This window comes from Phocoena phocoena, chromosome 1 (genome assembly GCF_963924675.1).
Source record: "Phocoena phocoena chromosome 1, mPhoPho1.1, whole genome shotgun sequence".
NCBI lineage: Eukaryota > Metazoa > Chordata > Mammalia > Artiodactyla > Phocoenidae > Phocoena > Phocoena phocoena.
The window spans coordinates 39,885,820-39,899,525 of record NC_089219.1 but is presented as its reverse complement, the minus strand read 5'-3'; the positions used below and the strand labels follow the sequence as shown (position 1 = coordinate 39,899,525).

Genomic DNA, 13,706 nt, shown 5'->3' with positions numbered 1-13,706 from the left:
AGTCAAAATAGCTAGCATAGAAAATAATCTTAACTGCCGTATACAGAGGGACATGAAGTCTTAGTCATTTATTCAGTGCAATAGTCTATATTAAGATGGTAGATGATAGTGGTTTTCATTCTAATAATAACTATAGTATTTATTTCTTTATTTATACATTTATTTTTATTTATTTTTTTATTTTTGGCTACGTTAGGTCTTTGTTGCTGTGCGTGGGCTTCCTCTAGTTGTGGCGAGTGGGGCCTACTCCTCTTTGCGGTGCATGGGCTTCTCATTGCAGTGGTTTCTCTTGTTGCAGAGCACAGGCTCTAGGCGTGCAGGCTTCAGTAGTTGTGGTGCATGGGCTTAGTTGCTCTGCGGCATGTGGGATCTTCCAGGACCAGGGCCCGAACCCGTATTCCCTTCATTGGCAGGTGGATTCTTAACCTCTCCGTCACCAGGGAAGCCCACTAGTATTTATTTAAAGCACTGTCAGGCACTGTTCTAAATACTTTGAATGTATTGTATTGACTCATTTATTGTGTGACTTTAAGTAAGTAAATCACCTTCACTTTATTGGGTCTCTATTGTTTCCCTGTATAAAAAATTCAAAGCTGTACTAGATAATTTCTAAGCTGCTTCTTAATATGGAAAGTCTGTGTTTTTGGATACATTGATGAGGAAATTAGAGTTTCTGTTCTCAGGGAATTTATAATCAAATAAAATAGGTGAGGTGTACCCACTTCATTAAAATGCATAGAGACAATAATTAGGGCCTTAAGAGAACTATAAAATGCTGTGAGAATTTAAAACTATTTACTTGACTATGATAAATTCACAATAAATGTTTGAATTAGATTGAATTGAATAGTGATAGTTGGTGAATCAAGAGAAGTTTTGTGTATGGGATGGCAGTTAATGTAAGCCTTGGGAGGTAGAAGTAGATGAGGAGGAGATGGCATGGAGTAGAAATGAGCAGTAATCCAGATAATGGAAGAATGCGAGCAAGAAAGTAATGTGTGCGTTCAGTAAACAATAACAAATATACTTTGATTGTATTTTTAGGAGGTGTCAAGTAATATTGCTATATGATAAATTGGATTCAAATCTTGGAGAATCTTCAATAGCCTACTAAGGGTATGGTTGATCACTGAAAATGAAATATGGCAGGAACTGGAGAGACTGTGCTATGTAATTTTTAGAAACCCTACATCTTATGCCTATTCCCTGTGTCAGTCCTGAGAATAGTTAAGTGCAGTTTTATGTTTAAAAAATATTTCATTGGGCTAGAAACTTACAGTTCACTTGCTTTGAAAATTTGTCATATTTCTTTTGATGAGGGTGTGTATGGGCTGAGACTTAGGGTGATACAGGTCAGATTTGTGCTTTTTTTGGTATTTTTTTTTGTCCTCTAGTATTGTGCTTTATTTCTGCTGAGTCTTAATCCTTTGTGATTAAATGATGCTGAATAAGTTTATGTCAGCATTCTACATAAAGTGGGAGCCTGAGGCTTACTGTTTAAAACTATTAGTGTCTGTCCCAAGAGCCAGTACATAGAGCACAAATAACCAAGTGGGAAATCATAGATATCTCAGAGGGATGGAAGTTATAAAGGCATTTCATTTAACTCTGTAAATACTAGAATCTCTGTCTTTTTTTTTTAACTTGTGCGTATTTTTGTTAGCTTAGCAGACTAGTGTTTTTATGTAATGTTTGGTAAGTTATTTTAGTACAGTAGTTAAGGGAATTCATGAAGTAGTCATATTCATCTGTCTAATTTCTTTCAGGTAACTTGCCCAGGAGTGGTGCTGAAAGACAAGGAGGACATCTATCTTAGCATCTGTGTGTTTGGCCAATACAAAAAGACACAATGTGTCCCAGCCAATTTTCCACTGGTCTTCAATGCCAGAATGGTGTTTGAAAAGGTGAGTTCAAATATCCAATCAAATGTTAACCAATAAAAAATCAAAGTGGTTCCAAATTTTGAATAACACATATTACGATTGTTGACTATGCACTTTGATTTAATTCAAAAGGAGATATGTAACTTAAATCCGGAAGCTTGAAAATAAATATGCATTATATTATACATTGAATCAGTTGCCTCTTCTTCATGATGGATCAGTTTACTTCTAAAATTGTCTTAGTGGTCTTTATGTAAAATATAGCACCTTGAATTCTAAGTAATCATTTTCATAGAAGAGATGGGGGAGATATTAATAGGTAAGAATAGGTCATATTTTGCTTATGGCTGTCATGTGGTGCTTCTTTCTATAAGTCTCTTTTCTTTTTTCCCCCCTGAATCTGGTGCTTTTGGGTAATTATTACCAATTGTATTTCTCACTTTTTTCTTTCCTTCTCTCCTTGTCTACTTCCCTCTTTCCTTCCTTCCTTCCCTCCTTTCTTCCTTTCCTCCTTCCCTCCTTCCTTCCTTTTTCTCCTTCCTCTTCTCCACAGGTAATTACTGAGTACCTGGTCTGTTCCATGCACTGTTCTAGGCACTGGGTAAAAAAAACAAACATGCTCCCCTCTTGGAGCTTTCATTGTAATAGGTGAAACAGACAATAATCAAGTAAATAGTAAGTGTCATGAAGAGAATAAAGGGAGGGTAAGGGGACAGAATGATTAGGGGGATTCTTTATTTTAAAGGGTGGTCAGAGAAGGCAATAACATTGAAACTGAGCCTGAATTATGAGACAGCATCAGTTATTTAAAGGTCTACGGTAAAAGCATTCTAAGCAGAGGAACAGAAAATATAAAGGTGTCTTGTTGGGAATAAGCTTGATGAGCTGGAGGAACACCAAGAACGCAAGTATGACCATGGTAACAAAGGGAGGACTGCTAGCAGATCAAATTGGAGAGGGAGGCAGAGCCAGATGTAATTTTTGTTTGTTGGTAAAATCTTGTATAGTGATCATGAGAAGCAGAGAGGAAGTGACAGTTCTCAGTAATGTCAGAAGTTTCTTTGGTTGGAAAAGGAATATTTTGGGAATGAGAAGGAAAACACAAAAACTATTTCATATATGTCTTCCTTTTACATTCTCTTCTCTATCCTGCTTCCCTCTGCCTTCTCTCACTATAGGTGTTCCCTGAAGCAGTCGACCCTGGAGATGTGGTTGCACAGCTTGAATGTAAGTTTTTAACTTTTAATTTCTGATTCTAAGATATTTTAGAATCATGCTCTTTAATCCTGAGTTAGATAAAAGTCAAAAAGGGTCAAACAAGAACTTCAAAAATCTTGAGGTGAGAAGTTTTTTACACTGTTTAGAATTTTGGAATATACCTGGAAATAATAAAAACTACGTGTGCTGCAGAGAGATGGGGAATTTTTCTGTGTTTGATCTGTGAATAACAAAAAGACTTATCTGAACTATTTATTGATTAAAATGATATGGGCTGTTAATGATGTAAGAACTGAGATTCATGTTAGGTGGGACTTTGCCCTGCAAACAAAAATATGTCTTTAACCTCACTGTATTGCAAATCAAGAGAGTAAATAATAGAAGATTGAAGTAATAGTAGCTTAAAATATATATGATTTTGCATTTTGTATTATATGCAATATGTTAATAAATTATTTGAAAGTGACGTATTCAAGGCTGTGGTTAACAGTAAATTCTTCAAAGTACTAGGGATCAACTATAAAAAGATCCAGTTTTTTGTGAGAGCAGCAATGCAAAGGTATACGTTTGGGAATATGTTATTTGAGCTCTGAGTATGAAATGAAAAGCTCTGTTATTTATCCTTGTAATCAGAAAGGGATTAGGGATTACCATATTGGTCTAATATATAATTGTGGCTCAAAATGCCAACAATATTGAGCATCATCAATGTCAACTGTCCCTTCCATACCTTTTGCACCCCGTTGGGACTCTAGCAATATAGAAACATGCAGCCTGGAACCATGCTAGAATCTGGGCGTATGGTTAGAAATAGGGCTGGCTCATTGTTTTACCTTCAGGGAGTTAATAGTTTAAAGAACTCTTTATGGCTAATGTCAATATCGTATTTATTTTTTATAGCTGTTCTTGCACTTGGTATTCTGTCTTCCACTACGGCAGACTAGTGAGGTGGCAACTTGGTGCCAGTGCGTAATGACTTTTAATTTTCTTGAACATCTTGTTCAGTATCTGGGAAATTGTGCATCTTAGGAAATATGAAGATAATTATTTCCCTTATCATTCTGAAATTCTTTTGTTATAAAACATAATTTTTCCTATTTTATTTGAAATTTAGGGTCTCTAAGAGTACTTGGTGGTTATTATTAGTTGGAATCTTTCTTGTCTTGATTTCCCTGATTCAGTTTTTCTCTTAGGTTTCCTCCTTCATCACTGACATTCCACTTTTTGGTATCTTTCTCAAATTCCTCTGGCTTCACTTCTCTGATCTTTTTTGACTTAGTTTCTACTCTCTCCTTATATGATATTCTCCAAAGACTTGGCTTCATGTTTTACCTATCTTCTGATGGTTTCCACAGTAGTCTTTATCCCTGATCTCTCTTGTAAGCTTTGGGCCCCTTTTCTTTTACTTTTATTTTCCTCTCGGCTTTGCAGTTTTTTGTTGTCCCCTAACCTTATTAATATGAAAAATTAAAATATACTAAAAGTGGAAAAGATGGAATGATGAAGTCTCATATACCTGTCAGCTTCAACAGTTTTTGACATTTTGCCCATTGTATTATATGTTTACCCTGCCACTTAAAAAAATGTTGGAATATATTCTATGCATACATTATTTCACTACCAGTATTCTGGCATGACCTCTAATTGCTAAAGGCGTTTTTGAAAAAAATATAACCACTATATTGGTATCATACCTAACAAAATTAATAATAATTCCTTGATAACATCGAATACTTAGTCATTATGCAGGTTTCTCCAATTACCACCACAATGTCTTTATACAGTTGGTTTGTTAAAAATCAGGATCCCATCAAGGCGTGGTTCACATATGTATATGGCTGTTTAGCTCTTAAGTTTATTTTCTTCTGTAGTAGTGTCCCTCACTTTTCTCCTTCCTAATGCCGTGAATTTGTTAGAGAAATCAGGTCCTTTAGAACGTCCTACAGTTTGGATTTGGCTGCTCCTTCCTCAAAGTGTTGTTTAGCTTATTCATCACTTATATTATGTAAACTGAAAATTAGACCTAAAGGTTTGGTTCGATTCAGGCTTATTTTGTTTTTTTGGCAAGAATCCTTCATAACTGGTGCTCTGTACTTACTATTGCATCATATCAAGTGGCATATAATGTCTGGCTGTCTTAAGTTTAGTGATGTTAAGATTTATCTTTTGCCTCCAGGCAGCATCAGCCTGATTCCTCCGTGATAAACCTCCTCTACCGCCTTTGCCTTTCATCGAACAGCTTCAGCATTCCTTGAGACCTGTCTTTTCATTAGGGGTTACCAAATGTGATTTTTCTAATACTGTTCATTTTTTCTATATGTGTTAGCTGGAATTCTTCTCTAACAGATATTTTCCTTATCAGCAATGTGATGACCCTGAAATACTGTTCTTGTAGGAAAGGTAGTGTCATCTTTCCTTTCCTTACTTTAATAGCTTTAGTGAGGTATAACTTACATATCACAAAATTTACCCATTGTAACTGTAGTTAAGTGATTTCTAGAAAATATATATAGTTGTGAGCTGTCATCACAATCCAATTTAGCATGTTTCCATCACCCCAAAAGTTCTGATGCCTGCTTGTACTCAGTCTCTATGCCCACCTCCAGTCCCCACAACCACTGATCTATTTTCTATCTAGAAAATAGATATTTGTATATTTTTCTTTTCTAGAAATTTTATATAAGTGGGTTCTTATACCATTTAGTCCTTTGTGCCTGGCTTCTTTTACTTGGAATAATGTTTTTGAGGTTTATTCATGTTGTTCTACATATTAGTAGTTCATTCCTTTTTATTTATGAATAATATTCATCTTGTATGGAATTTTTTTTCCCCTTCCATTCACCATTTGATGAACATTTGGATTGTTTCAAGTTTTTGGCTATTATGAGCAATGTTGCTGTGAGTATATGGATACATGCTGGGTTGTATCCTAAGTATATGTTTAACTTTTTAAGAAACTGTCAGCCTGTTTTCTAAACTTATTGTACCATTTTACATTACCACCAGCAACGTATGAAGATTTTCCATATCATCCCCAAGACTTGATATTGTTAGTCTTTTTGGAATATATAGATGTGTAGTGGTATCTCAATGTATTTTTTTGCTTGTTTGTTTGTTTTTGTTTTTGGTTTTGTTTTGCGGTACGCGGGCCTCTCCCTGTTGTGGCCTCTCCCGTTGGCGGAGCACAGGCTCCGGACACGCAGGCTCAGTGGCCATGGCTCACGGGCCCAGCCGCTCCGCGGCATGCAGGATCCTCCTGGACCGGGGCACAAACCCGTGTCCCCTGAATCGGCAGGTAGACTCCCAACCACTGCGCCACCAGGGAAGCCCTCTCAATGTATTTTTAATTTGCATTTTAATACTGATAATGTTGAGCATCTTTCCAAGTACAGATGAGCTATTCATGTAGCTTTTTCTTATAAAATGCTTGTGCAAATATTTTGCCCATTTTTGAACTGGGTAGTTTGTCTTCTTACTGAATTGTAAGTTTTTTTTTTGTCTTTAAAAATATTCTAAATATAAGTTCTTTATCAGATATATGACTAGTAAATATTTTCTCCCAGTCTGTGGCTTATTTTTTTCATTCTTTTAATGGGGTGTTCTGAAGAACAAAAGTTATAAAGTCCAGGTTATCAATTTTTTTCTTTTATGTATCATGTTTTTGATGAAGTCTTTGCCTTACCCAAGGTCACAAAAATTTTCTCTTTTCTTCTACAAATTTTATAGTTTTATCCCTTACATTTAGGCCAGTGGTCCACTTTGAGTTAATTTTTGTGTATGTTGAGAGGTAAGGATCTATTTTTTCTTTGGTAGATGGTACAAATGCTCAAGGAGATTCAAAGACCCCCTTAATTGGGCAGTCTGATAAATGGTCAGATACTTGAGTAACCTCAGGTAAAATGCTTAGAACAGTCCCTGGCACACAGTAAACACTTAAAATGCCCCTTGTTTATTTTTATTGGTGGTGTGTTATTATTATTACTCTTATTATTGGGGAACTGCCAAGTTCCATTCATACCATATCTGCACCCCAGAATCACCAAGCTTCTGGGGAAATATATATTTATGATGTATAAATATAAAGTGATATTAAGGGCCAATGACATTAAAAGCCATATAGGGCTATTTTACATTCATAGAGAAGGCATTCTCTTTAGGGAAATGGTTTTAATCCTGGAATCTACCAGACTAAAATTAGTTATGACTAAAGCCATTTCCTGGGAACCATTTTTAGGCAAGAAAGAGAATGAAAAGTTTTCTACTTTATAGACTACTCTATTGAAACTGGAGTTTCTTCCTTTCTCACTGAAGCTTTGTAGATTTTCTTCTACAGACTCACACACACACACACACACACACACACACACAAACATACTCTGTCACACATACACAGTACACTCGACCCTTGAACAACGTGGGTTTGAGCTGTGCAGGTCCACTTATACATGGATTTTTTTCAATAGGAAATACTACAGTACATGATCTGTGGTTGGTTGAACCTGTGGATGCTGAACTGCAGATTCGGAGGAACCATTTATATGGAGGAACTGATATGGAGGGCTGACTATAATCTATATGCGGATTTCAACTGCAGGAGGATGGTCACCCCTAGCTTCTGCATTGTTTACGGGTCAGCTACATACCGCCACAAATACACTGCCTGAAAAGCTCTTCCTACAGATATGGATTTGCCTGCTCCCTCACTTCTCTCCAAGTCACTCCTCAAATTTATCATTATAATGAGAGATCTTTTCTCACCAAAGTATTTAAAAATAGCTCCCCCTTTTGGTCAATATCTCAATCTCTATCCCATTATCTTTAAGGTTATTGTATCTTCTACACCAGAATACTTTGAGAGTAAAAGAGTGTGTTTTTAGTATTTCCACCAAGACAACAGCTGTGAAAAGGGTACTGCTCAGGGCGAATAGGGATGAATGGTCCTCCTGTTTTTCTTCCTAGCACTGATACATTATTTTTTATTTTCTCTCTCATTAGAGTGATAATTTCATAAGAGCATTGACTTCTTTTTTTGTAACTGCTGTGTGCATATGACAATACTTGGCACATACTAGGTATTTGATGTTCAAGGAGTTAAACAAAATATCATAAATGCATCGTATAACTGCCTCTCATTACTGTTTTCATGAGTGTTGGAACTGTCCTACTGAGAGATACCTGTTTGTAGTATACAATCCTTTGATTAGGAAATGTATTTTGTATTTGAAAATTTGTAATGTAATAATAGCTGCTCTGGCTTCATTCTCATTTAGATAAAGAGAAGATGCGATCTTTATTTATATTGCAGTAGATTACTAGCTGTCCCTATTGTTTTCTCTCGCCTGTAGGGAAAAATAGCAGTTTCATTATAGCCTCTGCTTTTCAGCTTCTGGAAGTTAGTGCTTACCTGGTGTCTGGGGTATTCAGAATGCTTTCAGGTGAAGACTTGAAGGCTGAGAATAAATCCTTCAGTGTCTATGAATGAGAGAGTCCCTGCCTCAGTGGTCAGGAGAGCTTGTAGGACTCAGGATTCATATTTTAAATCCATGATGGCAGATGCATTCCCAGCAGTTCGCCCTTGCAGTTAGGGCAGGTAAATAGGCATTTATTGGAAATTGTTATAGCAATTACCCTTGCTGGTACAGAGTGTTAATGGCATTCTGGCACTCTCTCTCAAGGTGTTTATGGTAGCTTTTGATTTGCTCCATGAGACTAAGATTTCTGGAGTACTGGAGTACATTTACTTTGTAACTTGGGTTGAAAGTACATGTGAAAATGACAATTTTTACAGAAGGAGGGAAATTGTCATTATTTAGTTATAAGAAAGAGCAACTGTAAAATGGGATTAATTATACTATATGTTCCAGGAGATGTAATTTACATGAACCTATTATTTGGTTTCCAGGAACATTAGTTCTCTAAAAACTTTTCCATTAATAATTTAAGGTCTTTTCTTCTTGAAGTATTTTTGCCAAAATATATATTTTTAAATATAAAAGAATAGAACATTGTTTATAGAAACTAGGAAATAGTTTTCTCTTTAGAAGTTAATCTATGTTCTTGTGATAAAATATAAACTAATTAAACCCAAGCAATTACTTTTCAGGCCACTTCTTTACAGTTGAGGAGTTTCAATAACAATTCTACCTGTATTGTTTATTTCATTACTTCACTTTGTGTGGCAGTGATTCATTGTGTCCATGGTAGTTTCAGAAGGTATATAGTATATTGACACAAATCTTAAATTTGTTTTCTATTTAAACCCTTTGTTTTTAAACTTTATACTCTTCTTGAGATCACTGATACTTCTTTTTTTTTTTTATTAAACATTTTATTTATTTTTTTTTTTGCTGTACACGGGCCTCTCACTGTTGTGGCCTCTCCCGTTGCGGAGCACAGGCTCCGGACGGAGATCACTGATACTTCTGAGACCACTGATACCTTTAGCAAACTTATTGGAATTAAAAACTATATTTGGAAATATATTTTGTTAACAGCTGTGTTTATTTTTCTTCACTGTAATTTGTTCACAGAAATAATACCTGGCAATACTAAACACTCATGTAATATTTTGATTGACGTTTTATTGGCTATATTCTGCTTGTGTTTGGCCCCTTCCAGAATGATTCTGGCTAGTGTGGGGTACTTTTGTTTTACTTATATCCCTTATAAAAGGGCTATTCCCTTCTTTGGCTTTATTTTTAACCTTTTACTTTCCTTTATGAAATGGTTTTTGTTTTTAATATTTATTTATTTGAAAAGAAAGTGGAACTTTTTCTTCTGTCCAATTTACAAGTACTGAATTTGCAGTGTCAAAGCAAGGCAAGTTCTTCAGACTGGAAAGGGTAAGCACATTGTACACATGGTGTTTGAACTTTTCACCCAGAGAACTACCAGGCAATTAATTTTATTATTCTGTAGGACTTGCTCTCAGGCAAGGTGTGTACATACATACATATGCATATATGTAAATATTAATGTCTTACCTTAAGTCTGGTTTTTAATTATATTGAAATTATATTTTTAATTGGTTATAGAATTATTTTAATTTTCTTCATAGCAGAGTTACATATAGTCTACAGAGCTGATTGCAAACAGCAGTCCTGTAACATCCCTATCCTCCATCATTTCCTACTCCCCTAAGGACTGCTTTTTTTTTTTTTTAAATTGTTTTTCTTTGTATTCACCTCCATTGTCTCCAACATGCTTATACTGCATTTGAAACGTTTGATTTTTAAATATTGGACATTATTTCTACTTTCCCTTATGAAAAATGAGGATTTAAATAGTTTTCATATGTTCTCTCTTTGCTCTCAAAATATATACATGCCCATTTTCTGTCTTTCTCTTCTCTTAATACAGTTATATCATAATTTTAGATTATATTGTTAAGATCATGTAAAAAGTATTATGGCTGAACCATGTGGTATATATACTATCATACTTTTTCTGCAAGGATTTTGTTTTCACTTGAACTAATAATTACTTTCCTTTGCTTAGTTTTATAGTTTTAGTTTTTTTGTTTTTGCTTAACTTAACCCCAATTCTCCCTCAGGTATTTACATTATTTTCTCACAGTTTAATGTTCTTTCACTTATGAATCATTTTTGTTATTTTGCCTAGAGGCCTAAAACTTTTTAATTTATTTTTAAAGTGTAGTAATGTTACTAGAATGTGTCCTGAAGTTGCTTTTTATGGCTTGGTACTCTTAGGTACAGTGCATTCTCCTTCATTTGTAGTTTGTAATCTTTTTTCATTTCTGTAAAGTTTCATGAACTATATATACCATTTAATATTTATTTTCTTTCTTTGCCTTAGTGTTTTCCATCAGGGTCTATGTTGGATTTTTTTTTGCATGTTTAGTATTTGTTATTTTTACTCGTATTTTAAAATCTTTTTGTTTCTTTTTGATTAAAACAACTTTTTGTTCTTTTATTTCTTTTAAGATACTGTGATTATTTGCTTTTGTTTTAGTTTAATCTTCGTTTCTGAAACAACTTCCTTCTCTATTTCTGCTTCTTTCCTAAGTTATTACCATCTTTCTTCTGTGTTTTTCTAAATTTTATTTATGTAGTTGCTTAATATCTTGTATTACTTCCTTAATTTTCAAGTAGTAGATTATAGTTTTTATTTATTTTGAAAGCATGTCTTTTGGATGCTTTCACTGTAGGAACTTTTTTCTTTTGCTCACTATTATTATCTTTTAAACAAGAACTTGGTATGTGTTTGACTGTGATCCTTTTCTTTGCTCATTCTTAATTTAGATTTTTTCCCGTGAATTCTTAGAAGGAAGCGTGATTTAGGATAATTTTTTATAGCTTCACCAAGTTCCCTTATATAGTGTTCAAAGTATGGTGGCTTGCTTTCTGGAATTTTCTGCCTTTGTTCCATTCTACTTTTGAAGTTTTTTTCTGCTGTTGTTTCTTTTTCTGCGTTTTCTCTTTCTACATTTTTATCTTGTTTATTTTGTATTCTGTTCTCTACCGTTTTTCTTGGTTTCTTGTGCTCCATCCTGTCCAGGAACCCTGGGTGTTCAGTTTCTATAGTTCTTACAGGCTACCAGACTACTTTACCACCTTTGGACCTTATTGTACTCTTTTGAACTCACCTGCTATTGGAATGGGCAAACACCCCTCCAATTTCAACTGCTTTTCTCAGATTGATCTACTTCTTCCTACTGAGTACCAGTTGGGTATTTAGAGTAACTCTTCCCAGGTCCTTTAGGTACTCCCTTACTTTCTTCTGCTTCTCCTGCATAGATAGATGCTGATACCTCACAGGTTTTGTGGTTGTTCGTAGTTTGTCATCATCTGCTTTATCTTAGGGTTTGTGGAGATATCTTGTCATTTATTTTATTGTAAATGTCTGTAGTTTTCTGCTGTGTAATTGCTGCATATGTTTTTCTGGAAGGGAGGTTTGGAGAGACTTGAAAATTCTAGTCTTCGCTTTTATTTTGTGTTTTTGCTTCTGCCTTTCATATTCTGCCTTTCATATTTCATCAAATTATTGGCCATCTATTCATATTTAAGAATAGAAGACTGAAATGCTTTTGGAAGTTATGTGCCAGAGGTGCCTGGTACCACTGATTGCTAAGTCTGTTGGGGTTCCTCCTGGATGCAGATTGTCAATGTGTACTTTATTGTAGGTGACTTCTCTGGGTCACTTTATTGGAAATTATGTCACTATCTTTTTATATCTTTTCTCTTCAGCTGGTCATATTCAGTGAAATAATCATTCACATATTTCTCCTAGAGGCTATATACTTGGCGACCTGTTTATAGAACCTTGTAGTGGAAGAAGCTGTAGTAAAATCTCATTGTATAGCCCAGACTCTTAATCTACCTGTTTTCATATAGTATTACCCCTGCTGTCAGTTGTACCTGCTGTTTCCATTCCAGTGAAGACAACTACTACTACTATTACTTCTCCGTCTCTTTCTCTTCCTCCTAACCCTCTTCTTCCCTCTCCTTCTTCTTCTCCTTTCCCTAATAAACTTCCATTCCCCCCCCCCCCCCCCCCCCCCCCCCCGCCTCTGCTCCAACTCTCTAGAGAATAACTTCCAGTCACCTGTCTGGGAATGGGGAAGGGCAGTTTCCTAGTGGTGTAAATTGGAAGAAGGATCTGGGGTTTGACTGCTTCTTCAACTTTCAATTATTACTCGGGTTTTTAACCCCACTGATTCTGTCGTTTCCAGAGGTACCTAGCACCACCAATTGCTACGTCTCTTAGGAGTTCCTTAGTATAAAATGGTTTGCTTCTAAGCTTTCCTCTCTATTGGCTTAAGATTCTTTCTCCAGGCTGTTAACTCAGTTACCATTTTTGTTCAAACTGTTTTCTCTTTAGTTTTGTCACTGTGAGCTGGTATGTGTGTGTGTTTAATCCTTTTATCATTTTAGTGAGGGCTCAGAAGGGAACAAAAGCTAATGCATACATTTAACCTACTATCTCTAACTGGAAGCACTCATTTGTAGCTCACTGAAATATTACAGTGTGGATACCCGTGTAACTACAACCTAGGTCAAGAATTAGAACATTGCCAAAACTTCAGAAAGCCTTCCTTATACCACCTCCTAATCTCTATTTCCTCTGTGTTCCACAAAGGAATTTCCATTTTAACGTCTAATATTGTCATTTAGTTTTGCCTGTTTTTGAACACTAAATAAATGGAATTGTAATGTGCAAATTCTTTTGTTCCTGGCTTCTTTTGCTCAGCATTTTGCTGAGAAACTGATTTGTGTTTTGATAACTAATTCATTTATCTTTATTGCTATATAGTATCTTCATTATGTGACTCTACTCCAATTCACTTATTCTGTTATTTACAGATATTAGTGGGCATTTAGGTTATTTCTAGTTTTTGCTGTTATGAATAAAGTTGCTATGAACATTCTTGATTACATGCCTTGATGTTCTTGAGCATGCACACCTATTTGGTATATATATAGAAGTGGAATTGCTGAGTCTTAGGGTCAGTATGAGTAGACAATGCCAGATAGTTTTCCAGTGTTTCTCTATCAATATACACGCTGCCATTGATGAAAGTTCTGTTCTCCACAGAACCTCTAGAACAGAACCTCTAGTTCTGTTCTCTCTTGCCAACTCCTGTTA

At 35.3% G+C, this 13,706-nt stretch overlaps 1 protein-coding gene across 1 annotated transcript in view; it reads left to right on the top strand.

Annotated features, from left to right (window-relative positions):
* SPATA6 (spermatogenesis associated 6) overlaps positions 1–13,706 on the top strand; it is a 149,253-nt gene that overhangs the window by 22,136 nt on the left and 113,411 nt on the right. The window contains exons 2-3 of the mRNA XM_065880015.1: positions 1,767–1,904; positions 3,062–3,110. Of these exons, the coding sequence (XP_065736087.1) occupies positions 1,767–1,904; positions 3,062–3,110 (187 nt within the window). The remainder of the gene's footprint in view (positions 1–1,766; positions 1,905–3,061; positions 3,111–13,706) is intronic.